General features: G+C 43.4%; 1 protein-coding gene across 6 annotated transcripts in view; it reads right to left on the bottom strand.

Annotated features, from left to right (window-relative positions):
- ATXN10 (ataxin 10) overlaps positions 1–5,813 on the bottom strand; it is a 142,788-nt gene extending 136,975 nt beyond the window's left edge. For 5 of the 6 annotated variants that reach the window (XM_080393369.1, XM_080393368.1, XM_080393370.1 and 2 more), the window contains exon 1: positions 5,455–5,720. In XM_080393369.1, the coding sequence (XP_080249495.1) occupies positions 5,455–5,579 (125 nt within the window). In that variant the 5' untranslated portion in view covers positions 5,580–5,720. Of the gene's footprint in view, positions 1–5,454 lie in introns of all 6 variants that reach the window. The other variant, XM_080393371.1, reaches the window with a different exon arrangement.
- Between the last annotated feature and the right edge of the window lie 8,874 nt (positions 5,814–14,687).

The following is a 14,687-nucleotide window of genomic DNA, read 5'->3' on the forward strand; positions in this document are numbered from 1 at the left end:
ATATATGCACACTGTCATCACACCAGCCTTTTCAGAAAGGGGCTGAGGGAGACTTGTGTTGCCTTAACTTTCCCCACAGCTTTCCAACAGCTCCTTGGAATGTTAAAAAAAAAAAAAAGTCTCCCTAATGCATATAGCTAGCATGTTTATACATGACACTGCATGTTGTTTTAAGAATTAGGAATTGCTTTAATTAATGAACACAGTTTAGATGTGCAGCACTAGATGTTTCAAAAGAAGGAGGTATCAGAAGCTCCATTACAAAATAGCCTGCCACAAATTTCACCAGAGGGAGAAAGAGAAGTCATGAAGAAATCCAGTGGCTGCACTAGCATCATTCTGAAGTGTGTGAATCAAAGCCAAGAGAGAAGATCAACTGTCCACTTCAGCAGACAACTACCCCAACACAAAAAATACCATGCCACTTCTTAAGAGTATCAAGACTAGCAAAAAAATTTACAAAACCATATGCATATACACAGATATCATGAATGGATATAGATTCACCAGACTCCCCAGGACTGACACACGCATCTGGAGATGATCTGCCACACAGATATGCACGTTTCCAAACTATAGCTATTCACATACTTTCTCCCCTGATTTTATGTTCAGAAAGGAGATGAGTGCAACGCATTACAAACATTGCAAACTCAGTTTTGATACTACATGCTGGTGAAAAGAAGCCACACCAAAGAAATGTTTATGGCATTGCTACAGGAAAGTTCATAAATTTGCTCATCCAGTACTTCCGACCAGAGTCGGAAAAGAGAAATCCAGATACAGTCTCCTTGAACAGACTTATCATGCACTGAAGATCAAATGGGAAAGTTAAGATCTGAGACATAAGGTTAAGAAATACCTCCTAAGCTATGAACAGAAGAGGGAGATGAAACAAAGTAATACTGAACAAAATATGTATGCACAGAAAACTCTTCCTAAAGGAAAATTTAAAGATTTCTTGATTAAACATTAGTGGATGATACGGTATTACCTGTGTTCTGATGCTCACTCAAATATCTAAACATTTGCACAATTAGAAATTCCACCTACTCTTTATCACAATTGTCCATACACCAAACCATCAAATCACTTAGGTTTTGTGCTTAGACTGAGTGCTTATGAGCACTGAATTCAACTGTTAACCGAACACTGCCAACTCCACCACTAGACCATGTTCCCAAGTGCCATGTCTACACATCCAGTCTGTAACACCCTTAGATATACCCGAAGATTATCCTATCTCCCACCTCTGATCCTGCCATATTCTCTTTCCTAGACTAAACAAAACCGGTTCTCTCAGCCTTCACACACAGTTCACATTTTCTGAGCATCTTATCACTCTTGTAGATGAACATGGAAGTGTCACTATTGGAGCAACACCTTACTGACAGTACAGTGCATCCAATACTGAGGTCTGTTAGGGTGTGGAATAGATTTACAAAGAAAGGAGAGCACCTGTATGTTAAGAAATACAACAATGTACACAAATATGATTAAATTACTGCAACATTAGATTTCAGATCTCCCGGAAATAGATTATTTTATTCCACAACTTCCAAGATGATCAAGACCAATACACTTACACAATTTCCATCTCCATTAAAACATTTAAAAAAACCCCAAGTACAGCATCAATGAGAATTACTGGGGGGGCGGGGGGGCCGCAAAGGAAGTTGCATTTTATAGTGGTGTAATAGTGAACTGAAAGTACCAAAAGTGGCACAACAAGGACCAAAAGCAGAGCTGGCCCCCAGTCATAAAGAAAAAAGTAGCACTTACATAACCAGAAAGAAAGTTTGGAATTTGGCGTTGTTTTCAAGATATAAGACATTCATGGGACTTGAACTTTCGACTTACAAGAACTGGTGCAACTCCTGCTGCTGCATGACAGGCATGCAGGCCAAAAGAAGATTCAGTGGCTGACACACCACAGTACACATGGTAAATGCATCCAGACACAAGTTTTTCTAAACATCAGAAGAACTACAGTCTGGTAAAGGAGCACCCAGCCAGGCCTCATCCCAAACATACAAAAGCTATGTTTTCTCTCCTGAGTGAAGATGCCATGCAGAACCATCAGCAGTTAGTCAGCTGAGTTTTAAAACACTGAAATTATTCTAAAATAGAAAATCACTCAGTCCAGCTGCAGTTTCCTTTATATTCATCCATGCCATGTGGTGGATTATCACATGAAACCGGTTATTTCCTGACCCAACTTCAAAATACAGAAATCAGTGGACAGTGCAAGACATGTACTACTGTACAACATTCAATTATTTGAAATTCGCAAAACAGAAATGAAAAAAGCTGCAAACATTTTTGTGCACATTCTTGTGCTCTACTGGTAAAAGGATATCTTCCAGGGTAAGAATAACTTTAAGTCTCTATTCTCGTTCAGTTATGCAGCAGAACAGAAGATGTAGTCAGATACTACATCACAAGCATACTGAGACATTGTGGCAACTTATTCTCTTACTATTAGATTGAAAGCAAAAAAAAAAACTCCAAGGGCATAGATATTTCCAGTAAAATGCAAAGATGAAACTCTTGCATGTCCTAACAGCAAGTGTGAGGTATACAAGGAAGTGCCTGTCCTTGTGAATGTGGAAGTAGATGTGGATTTTTAAATATCAGTGAGGAGAGACAGAACTCCAAATCTCTCTTGCACTCTTTAAAAAAAATAAAAAAAATGAATGTGCTTCATGTCTTCCTGGGCAGAAATCAAATCTCTTCCTAAAACAGAAAAGAAAATTTAACAAGCCAAAGTTATTCTAAAAGAACAAAGAATTACTTAAAGGCTGTTTGGTAAAGCAGGATTCAATTCAGAGAAGTTTAAATGCAACACCTGTACTTTATACATTTATACATCACTGCAATTTCAGTGTTCACTACAGAGGAATTGCAATTAAAATTATCCCTCTGTGCAAAACCTGAAATCCTCAAATTAGTGAGGAGGGCAGGAAGTGTTTAGCTAATACCAAGAAATCAGTCAAGAATGATTTCAGGTTAACTGTTCCACAGCAATGCTTATAACCACCTTTTTAAAAAAACAATCTTTTTCCAGAAGTACAACAAAGATTCACATAAGATAAAAATAGCAGCTACAAGTATTAAAAATGTATTTTTGAAAAGGAAAATATTTTTCTTCCATAACCTTTCCCCTATCTTTAAATATTAGTCTGTAAAACTATCAAAGAACCTGCTACATAGCTTTTAGATTAAAAACTACCTTCTATCGTAAACAGGACTTTAAATTCATTCAGAACTGCTCTGCGGATATTCCACAAACTTCTGGTTCCTATGTTTTGTTTCAGGATCTTCACAATTTGCTGCTGCCACCTGTTCTTGATTTCAGCATCAAGTATTTGCAGGAATACCAAAGGAAGCAGAAGCAAAGGGTACAACAGCCCAGCTCTCAGACAAGGAAGACATGCATAATTTCTTGATAAGGCAAAACAGAGAGTCAGAATTCATGTATTGATGCCAAAAGGAAGATTACTGTCACCCCACGTAAGACCCAAGTGCTTGATTGTTGCAAACAGAAACTGTACAAGATAACAGCCTAGTTAACAGAGAGTTAAAAACATTACTGTAAGCCTGCTCCAAAAATAACTAAATTAGTCTGGAATTACACAAACAATGCAGAAGTTTGCAATTCTGTACTTCCACTCTTATGTTTTAGGTACTTACACAATTCCACTCCTGTAAGCAAAGTCCCTAAAAAGTCTTCAAAGTATTTATCTTCACAATATTTCTGGTAATAGAACAAAGCCCTTTTCTTCCTTTTGTAATTTGTAATAGAAGCATGAAGAAATCAAGTCTTCTGCTCAAAAGCCCTGGAAGTCTTGAGTAAAGCACACAGCTGAATTCAAGTCTTCCAAATTCCACACCATGGTCTTGTAGCTGGGGCATTGTTTTCTCACCTTATTTGCTTCTGAATTACAGACCACTAGAACTCCCATTTTCACATTATTTTGTTTCCACAAGTACTGCACAATCACAAAATAACAAAAGAATTGTCACTAAATAGCACAACTTCCAGTACCAAACACCCATTGGCTCATGTCTGCTCGTTCAACAGCACTAACAGCAGTATTTTCTACATTTGGTGAATTTATTGCCAAAGCTGCTCTCGGATCCATTCTGCCACATCCTATAGGATGTAAAGTAGCACTACAGCTTTGTTCTTCTGGAAGGGCAATTACAGTGCCTCTCTTCCAGCCCACCTGCATCCACAAAACTTGGCTGTTTTGGAGAATATCTACTCTTCTGTCAATCACAGTGGCAGATGTTTCAGGGAGGAAGGCAAGAAACAGGGAGAGCCTGCACATAAGGCCAAAACGTACACAGGTCCTCCTCTCTTCCTCGAGAAATTGAGATGAACATCAGAAGGTCTCCTGTACCCACAATGATCACATGAGAGTACTTGTAAGTACATCTCCCTGTACCGCCCCCCTGCCCCCCAACTTTCAGTGTGGATTCAATAAAACAGCATTGGGAATTAAAACACCACAATTTTATGGTAAGCTAAGAAGTTTAATTTCTTTGCTCTTCAAACAGCTACTGTTAGGAGGAGCCAGCACAAGCTTCACACCAACCCATGCCTCCTCCCACCTTCCAGGAAGAGCAAAACCCGTCACCCTAAGCCCAGTCACACAGCCAAACCTCTGCATGCCCAACCTTTGCCAAACAGTGTCTGTGCAGTACTGCAGACACCCCGACCTTACAGGCACAGCAACACTCCGTACCGGCCCCTTGCTTTCTCCAGTAACCCCATGTTTTCTCTCCCTATCTTAAACCTACTAAGGCACATCCAACCCTTCCTCCCACTGAAGCCCACCCCGCTGCACACCACATGCCCTCAGGCACCCGGGCCTACGGCCGCCACCCCCATCCCGAGGCCTGGGCCTCGCACAGGCGTGGAACTGCATCCCAGCAGGGCCTCACATGGGCAAGGCCTGCCCCGCTGGAGGCCCCGCTGTGGCTTTCTGCCCCACTGCGGCTACTCCCACAGCTACAACCCACCCGAGTGTACCTGCCCAGGACAGCGACTGCTGTCACCTGTGCCTGGCAGACACAAAGCTCTCCTTCCTGCCCTGGCCCCGCAGCAGGCACAGGGGTGCAAGCAGACTGCCAGCTCCTCATGGGTCCCCAAGGGAACGGGGAGGCGAAGGGACAGGGCACCCCCACACGAGAAGCCACGGGGGAGGCCAGAGATTTCACCGCAGGGCCGGCAGCATCCGGCCGCCCTTCTGTGGGCGCCGAGGGCCCCTTTCACCACGGAGCCCCCGGCCCGCTGCCGACACCCCGAGCGGCGGCGGTGCCTGCGAGCAAGGCCGAGCCCTGCCCGCCGGCACACGGACCACCCAGTCCCGCCTGCACCACCGCTCCCACGGCGGGAGCTCCCTCCCCCGGCACACGTGGCGGCGGGCGGCCCCTCCTCCCCGCTACCTGGGCTGCGCCTCCCGGAACAGGCCCGCCAGCGCCCGCACGCTCTCCAGGCGGGCCCCCGGCGCGGCCGCCACGGCGCGCCCCAGCCGCGCCGCCGCAGCGGGCAGCGCTCCCGCCGCCGCCATCGCCCGCCTCGGCGCGCCCCAGCTCCGCCCCCCGCCGCGCGGAAATGGCGGCGGCCCGGCCCCGGCTGGCGGGCGGTGCGGCGGGCAGGGCTGGCCCGCGGGCCGGCGGCAAAATGGCTGCCGCCCTGTGGGGGCGCGGGCGGGAGTGGCGGGCGCGTCGTGCGGGGGTGCGAGGCCTTGCCTTCCCCGTCGTGAAACGGCAGCCGTGGGGACCGCGCTCGGTTCGCCCCCTCCCGCGGGGCCGCCCCCCCGGCGCTTCTCAGGGAGCGGGGTAACGGCTGGCTGCACGCTGTGGGGTCTGGGCCTCCTCCCGTCTGTTTTTGCAGATGCTTACCTTTAAATGGTCCAAATAAATACTTCAGCGTGTTCTGAACGTACATATGGAAAGTTAACATATGTATGTTGGGGGGAAAAATCAGGCTTCCCATGGATAAAGGGACTAATTGTAGCCAAATGCTATAGAAAGCTTCATTAAACTGGAACTAAACTCGGTTTACCAAAGGTACTTGAAGGAACCCGAAAGCAATACCTCCCACAGAAAGCGTATGGCAGGAAAACCCGCCAGTGGTTGATTTCTCCTCATTCACACATTCCTCCATGTTAAGGTGACATAACACTCGCTTTCACATATGCTCTAAAACCAAACTTTGCTGGTGTTTGTTTCCTACCACCGTAGATAAAAATCCCAGTCCTGTTGCACTCATTTTACACAGTTTATCTGCTGACGCAGTGTTGTGGGTACAGAAAACCTTCTAAAGTCCCCGGTGCGTCCCTGGTACCTGAGGCTATGCGTCCTTGCTGCCATCCCAGAGCGAGCCCCTCCATGGCCAGTATCCCAGGGTTGTATCCTTCTTTTAGAAATAAACTTGCATGTCTGGGGTTACCAGCGGGGCAGACTTCGTTTACTGTCAAAGTTATTCGTACATTGGTAAGTGCCATTTCCAGGCCTCTTCCTGGTAATCGTTGTGTGTTACTAATGCGCAGCCAAGCCGTTCTTGACAGCTCTAGAGCAAAACCACCTTCAAATAACAAGTAGAAATTAAGTATGTAAACATTGCCAGGCATGACTCCTTGCAATCATGCAAGTTCTTCCATCTAACAGCTCTTACTACGTTTAAGAATTGCCTGTTCATGAATAAAGAGTAATTTGTTTCAAATGCGATGGAACTCGAGACTAAGAATAGCAGAGCATGAGAAGTGCCCTGGCTGTGGCCGAGTGCATTGTGCCTAGCAGCAACGACTCCGGCGAGGAGAACGGCCTCAGCACATAACCACGTTGCTCTGCACGTTCTCACTGATTGCGGTAGGTCTGGGCAACCGGCAGGTCACAGCTTCAGGGAAGGAAGCAGTAGGGTACACTAAAATCCAACAGGACAGTCACATGTACTCTGTGAAAATTATCTGCAAATACCTAATTTTGTATTTGGTTGTATCCTACCCCATTTGGGAAAGGACGCGGTTTGTCCAGCAGTCCAGTTTAACTCACTGTCTTCATCTTTTAGCCAACGTTTTGCCTGTCTTTTGTCAAACTCAAATTTTGTAAGCAACAATTTTTTATATATACCTTATAACTTAAAAAAAAAATCTGATGTTTTAAGGTGACCATTGACCAGCTTTTACTCCATTAAGTATACAGGGTTTTCATGTAATGTAGTGATGCGTTAAACTGCAAAATGTTTTGGATCAAATATCTGAAAATACAGACTAGACCATAGATGTCCATGACATCAGTAAAGGGATGCGTTAGTTCTCTAATTCAAACTAGTACATTGTTAAGGCTTCAACTTAACCCCAAATGACATAAAGGATGACAAAAATAACTCATGCTTACCCTGGGGCAAGGTTAGATAGGCTACAGCAGCTCCACATATAAATATTTTCTTTTTAAGAACACCTGGAAAGCAATGCAGAACAGAAAAGCCTTTTTTTCTAGCAACTGTAGCAGAGTCCTGATCTTGGTGATATCTTCCAACAATTTCCACAGGCCAGCCTTACCCTGTTTAGACTTGCTGCCTATTTCATCATATGCCTCTTCAGTCAACATTATTGATTATTACTCATGAATCCTTGTGAAAAACAGTGTTGCCAATGTATATGATCTCTTTTGAATTTTTTTTCTGCCTTCAACAGCCACAGTGGTTTTGGGTTTCCTCATTTTAGTTTTTCCATGCTTTCATTCATTCTCAACAACATAACTCAAACCCACCTTTATTAACAAGGCCATGCAATACTTTGAGATAGGCTTCTCATAAGGGAGTTCTACAGGGTCTCAGGGATATCAGTTATAGAATTCAGTCATTTTTACCGGAGTACTCACAGATACTATGTCTTGAACTCATCTGATCTGTGGGATTCTGTGAATGTAGGCAGATCCCTTAAAAGATCCGTTTTTTCCCCCAGAAGGCTTACAACCTAAATGTTTGGTTTTCTTAGCACAGATTTAAAGAGCTACAAGAAGGGAAACAATCTCCCTAGAGATGATTACTCCATCTGAAAAGAAAATTATGCAGAACTTATTTTTAAGAGTTCTGCATCAAATTAAGAGGTAGGCCAGTCTCCTGAGGCACAGGTATTTGAAGCTGGATGTAGAAAAAGATCCATCCCAGCTGAGTCTCTGGAGGGAGTCAGTTGCCCTGTTTCAGCAAATGCCGGCTCTGCAGGAGGCAAAGGAGGTCAAAGACTTTGAATCCCTCACATGTCAAATGTTGAGAGATGGCCGCTCATTCTCATCACATGTATGCTAGTCTTGCCCTTTTTTTATTGGAGGTAACTTCCATCAGAAGATAAAATTTGGGCTCTGGAAAAAGTTACTTTACACTAAAGAAGCAAATCCCACAACATGTTATATTCCCGGCATAAATATTAGTTTTCTGACTCTTATTTTGGGCCTGTATTAGATTAAGTATGACTTGGGCCACAGAGCTTTGAAGCTGTAGACCAAAGCTTTTATTTTTGGTCTAGTATTTAATAAGATCCAGTGAAACTGATTGATGCACTTGGGAAAATGCTTTTGATTAGCCTTTGTTGCTGAGCAGTGAGGCCCACAGCAGATCCACTGGAGCACACTGTACCCTCATGCCGGTGTTCCACCAGGCAAATTACAGTAATTGGATGAGGAATTCTGAACACCTACATTAAAAGGAGTAAGAGCACATCTGAGAGGAAATAGTATCATCTTCTTAACCATCAGAGACTGAACACAAACCAGCTTTTAACCTTGTGGGAGATATACAAGGGCAATGAAGAATCTGTATGAAATGGATAGTGCAGACTGTCTTAATCCCACAAATATTTATTGCTGTCCCAAGCCAACAACTCCAGAGGTTGTTTGGCTTCAGATGAGATGATAACGTGTGTCAGAACCACAAAAGAGTGGTTGCATTTGATGTTGAGATGTATGTGTCGCTCCTTTGTTATGTAATAGCAGAAATAAATGTAATTCTTCATAAGAAAGAAATCCCTCTATCTGAAAAGAAAGCCTGCAAGGCCCTGGAGAAGATGTTCAAAGTGCTTGCAGTTTGTCATGGAAACAAATGGTGTCTTCCAAGAAATAAATACAAATGAAATGCTATCTGCTGTACAGTTGTCAGGCTCAGAGTCACTGCAGATACTCTTGCCTCATTTGTCAGGCACAGTCCAATTTCCAGAGTGAACGGGGAATTTTATAACTGTCATCCGCTTGTCACAAAGTTTTTATGATGCATCTTCATGGATTGTTTTTGTCAGGATCAGCCTTATCACCATGTGCATCAGCATTATCAGCAGTGTGCCTGTGTGGCCAAGGCCAGTGGGATCCTGCGGTGCATTAGGAGGAGGGTGGCCAGCGGGTCGAGGGAGGTGATCCTCCCACTCTGTTCTGCCCTGGTGAGGCTGCATCTGGAGTGCTGTGTCCAGTTCTGGGCTCCCCAGTTCAAGAGACAGGGAGTAACTGGAGAGGGTCCAGCAGAGGGCTATGAAGATGATGAGGGGACTGGATCATCTCCCGTATGAGGAAAGGCTGGGAGACCTGGGCATGTTTAGCCTGCAGAAGAGAAGGCTGAGAGGGGAATCTTATCAACGTCTACAAATACCTTAAAGTTGAGTGTCAGGAGGATGGGCCCAGGCTCTTTTCAGTAGTGGCCAGTGACAGGAAAAGGGGCAATAGGAACAAACTGCAACACAGGAGGTTCCAACTGAATATGAGGAAAAACTTCCTTACTTTGAGGGTGACAGACCAGTGGAACAGGCTGCCCAGAGAGGCTGTGGAGTCTCCTGTGGAGGGACTCAAAACCCTCTGGGATGACTCTGTGCAGCTTGCTCTGGGTGAACCTGCTCTAGCAGGGGGTTTGGACTAGATGGTCTCCAGAGCTCCTTTCCAACCCTAACCATTCTGTAATGCTGTGATCATCACGTTGGGCAACTGCATGAGCATGGAAGGGCACGATCCTTGCCCTAGTCAGCTGGATTGGAGAGCTGCTACAATTTCATAGTATATCAATTCCAGCTCATTGATGTATCAGTTGATTTATATCATGTAGAATTTGTAGCTGGGATTTGGTCTGGTATAGCAGGAGACGCAGATGAATTGTAAGAAGGATGGTGCTAATTTAAAGGAGCCTGTGTCTATGCTAACTTATATAGTCCTGACGTTTTCTGTGTCTAAGGGACACAGAAATCATCTTACACATCAGCAGAGTACGTGTCAGCCCTGAGAGTGTGAGGGCTGCATCCAGCCCTGGCTCATCACCTCTGCACTTCTCCAACATTCTGATTTTGAATGATATCAACCAAGAAATGCCAGAGGAGGGTGATTATTTTTTCTCTGCTTGCCATTAGCTTTGCCTTTGGCAACAGCTGCCTTGAAGATACAGGAAAAGCTCGTGCTATTTTGCCACATCCTCCCTTTCCCCATTTTGACCCATGCACACTGTACACGGCTCTGCTCGCACCTTCCACGCATTTCCCAGCTGCCGTCTCTCCTGTCCTCCAGCTGAAAATACCACTTGGGCTGCTTGAATTTGGATATGAGCTGGCTGGGCGTCCTTGGGAGATCCTAACAAGTGCCTTTCTCTGCCTGCCTTTCCACTGCTTCCCTCCCTTACCGTTGCAACCTCTTCCCTCCTGGTTAGTTTGCAGTTGTGACAAGTTGTGCAGTAAGGGCACAAGCAAAGCAAAAACCTTGGCCAGGGAGAGGCCTCCTTCCATTTAGAAATTTATTCTCATGGATGGACAGTCTCCCTATTACAGGGTTTGACATTAAATCCCATATTTGGGATTTAATTACCAGGACAGTGGCAAAACCCATACTGACTTCTGTGTTACAGGAGCAGCATTGCATACAGGGCTTACCTGCTTAGAGCTCCAGTGTCTGATGTGCACAACAGGATCCCTTTTGTCTGCAGCACACAGCACCCATCACTACAGAAGTGGAAGCCTTGTTCAGTTTGTGCATGCTTACATGTGTGTTCACACCTGCTTACATGTATAAAACCATGACATGTGGCATATCAGAGACAGGTAGACCTATAAAAAGCATAGGGAGTTATTTTTTATTATCGTACAGTATACACTAAAGCAGGATTCAAATTGGCACATGGGGAGTGATCTCATTTTTGTGAGAGGCAGGGTAAGTATGGATTGGGATGACTAAGGAGGTCAGTGAAGCCAAAATACAGAATTTATGCATAAAGGAGAAGATAGGATACAGTCCATTCTCTATCAGACTCTCTGTAAGACTTTATTTTTCCTGTACACTGAGGTAATTTGAATAAAACCTTAAAAAGGTTACTGATCTTTCCTCATTTTGGGTGTCATTTGACAGTAATACAGTTTAACACTGTGGCAGGGGAAAAAATAATTTTTTCAGTTTAGTGTCTGTAGGAAAGGACAGAGATGCTCCAGGCAATACACAAAGCAGGGAAGGACATCTCTCTCCACAAGGCAGGCTGCCCTTGGCACTAATCATGAGACTAAAGAAGAAAAGATAGATGTGGGGAAGATAACAGTAAGCAGCGGGTTTACAGAAAGGCATGCCCAGAAATGGGTCTTGCTGCATAGAGACAGGATATCTGAAATAAGTTATGAGCATTTTATTTAAAGTTTTGTGGGAAAGGAGGATTCTTGAGAAGGACTGTGAAGGTGAGAGTGTGCAGTTGCTAGTCTCCTCTGATGACCTTTTAAACTATCCAGTGTTATTTTAAGTCCTAGACTCCCATGTGAAAATGCTTCCATGAGCAGTGCTAAGTTTGAAAGTTGTGCCATATAATACGGATTTCCCATACAAATACAATTGAATCTCGTCTCTCATGTGAAAATCTTGGCTTTTCCTGTGTTTTGATAGCAGCAACAGTTTTTCTGGACTTCAGCAGCCTGGACAACGGTGCATCCAAAAAGCTGCTATTAACTAAGTGCACATAAATCACTCCTGTGCTCTATACTGAGCTCACCAGGCTTTTGTGCATACATGGAATAACCCTGTGTCACAGGATGGAGTTCAAGCAGACTCTGCTTTTGCATGCAGTGGGTAGTCACTCGCCACATGTACGTTAAACCTGACATGCTGGGCTTGCATCGTGTTCGCAGAGCTGCACAGGGGAAACTTACCTTTTAAGGGCTGCAGAAGCCACCGGTTAGCATCTGTGAGCAAAATCCTCCAAAATCCTGTGTACTGGAAATACTATCCTGATTCTGCCTCTTGGGAAATTTAATTCATCTGCTAAGTCTGCAGTCCAGCCTGGCTCCTTCAGCTGTTTTATAAAGATACTATTAGAGTGGTGAGAATACTTTCTTGAATTACATCTTCTTCCTAGAAAAATAAATATTCCTACCAAGGAACAGAAATAACAAAAAAGCTCCTTACCACCTGATTGCTGGCAGGGAGTAAAAAGGCAAGCACTTAAATATTTTCAAGGAACTCACAAGTGAAGTAGTTCTGAGCAGATGTGTCAAGTGTGGCCCCTTATGGATGGATGAGCAAGGGGAAATGCCCACAGGGAATCCCGTCTTGTTCGGTGCTGCTCCCATTTGTCAGCATTGGTGGACCTTGTCAATGCTGAGAAATTTGCTGGAGGGAAAAGACGGGCTAAAAGAGCAAAGAACAAGAAAAACCAATATAGTGACTCAGAGTATCTCCTATTTTGGGTTACTGCTGGTGATTGGAAGTGAAGAATTGTAGCTGTGATCCTGACCATGCTGCTTACTATGAAGCTGGGATTTAAACCCCTCCAGCTCTGTCAATGGACTGACATCTAGTGGAGGTGAAATAATGGGCTGCAGAACTCAACCTACGATCATCTCTGAATGACTATGCTGAGTTCATATTATTCACTGCAGATGTTCAGTTAATTCAATTTGTTAATTCTGTTTGTGAAATATAAAATAATTTCATCAGTGCATCTATGAATCTTTATTGTGAACTAAAATCATAGGAGATGATAGGTAAATTTGTAGCATTTCATTTAGCCTACACAGAAGATCAGGATCTAACTAAATCACATGAAGCCAAGGCTTTAGAAGGTTTTCTGTACCCACAATACTGTGTCAGCAGATAAGCTGTGTAAGATGAGTGCAACAGGACTGGGATTTGTATTTTGGGTGGTAGGAAACAAACACCAACAAAGTTTGGTTTTGGAGCATTTGTGAAAGCCAGTGTTATGTCACCTTAAGAAATAATATTTAAGAAGATACTATTGGTAACTCAGAATTGGCCACATACATTATCTGTCTATCTCTAAGGACAAAACATATCCAATTTATATAGAGTTGTTAAGACTGACTGATGGATACAGAACTGAGAAATGAAGGGTTGAAACTTCAGTTCCCCAGAACCTTATTCTTTAGGTCTTTGTCAGTTTTTGCAACTATAAGAAAAGTTTAATAGTCATGACAAAAGGGTAGTGAAAATTGTGAGTATTAATTTTGGTATAATGCTATGAAACTCATGGAGATCTAGTTAAAAATCTCAGATCTTATTTTCTTAGAATTGTCCTATGCCAGTGTCATATTCCTTTGAAAAAAACATGCAACACAACCTAAACTTTAAGAAAGGGAAAAAATATTGCTATTGAAGTAATATCTTCAGAAGTTTTCAGATTTCTGGATATGAGGATATTTTATTGCTTTTTAATTTCGAAACCTTAACACACCAAAAAAATACCTGATGAAACTTTGCTGTCATAACTGTGGACCTGAAAAAAAAAGAAAATTATGTTTCTTTTAAACCAGTATGTGAAGGCTTTCCATAAAGTGCATCTAATTATGTATCTAAAGCTTTGATACATTAATGCTTTACATGTTTTTTTCCCAAAAGATCATGTCAGTAGACTAAAGCTAAGTGATATATAGATTGGTGGTTTTTTTTTAAAACACCATCTTAACTTACTTAAACAGCCACAGATATAAATGAAATTAGCTAATTTCCTTCTGCATGTACTGATTATAAGATTTAGCCTCTGCAAAAGTCATTATTTGTATTTACATGACAGGATTCTGATTTTCTAAATTTACAAATCCCACACTCTGTAATGACTTACTATGGAGCCATAAATTTCCCTGCTCACATGGAGATAAAAGACAATTTTGAAGGAGGGGATTGTGCATCTGTTCACTTGTGTAATGTCCTCCTTAAGCCCAAAACTCAGAAAATCAGCCCACTGTGTCTACATCTGTCTGTCACACTTGCTATATCTAGACCACATGGGTTTTATTAGCCTCTCCTCCCATTATTTACCAGCCTCTGAATGTGCCTGGTACTTCAGTAACACTGCATGTGGTTATTAAGTAATGTAAATTAATAATTAAAAAATATTAACTATTAATATGGTGCAAATGCAGACATGTTCAAGACACTGTCAGGGATGGGCGAGCCTGCTTTCTGATCTGAAAAAGTGCTGATATTCACTGAATACAAATACCAGTTTCACTGGAGGGGGTGAATAAGGAGAAAACCTAGTGGTGAGTCAGAGGTGGAGCCTCAGTTGGCAAGAACTGGGTCTGGGATTGTTAGTCTAAAGCCCCTCCTGACTCCTCTCTTCCCCTTTCTCCTTGCCCAGGAGTTTTGTTACCTGGGACTCTGCAACTGTGCAAGACTCTAGGTCTTCCCATTAGTCTTGGGAAAACCTTGTTTGTCTC

Source organism: Falco punctatus (assembly GCF_963210335.1).
Source record: "Falco punctatus genome assembly, chromosome: 6".
Taxonomy (NCBI): Eukaryota; Metazoa; Chordata; class Aves; order Falconiformes; family Falconidae; genus Falco; species Falco punctatus.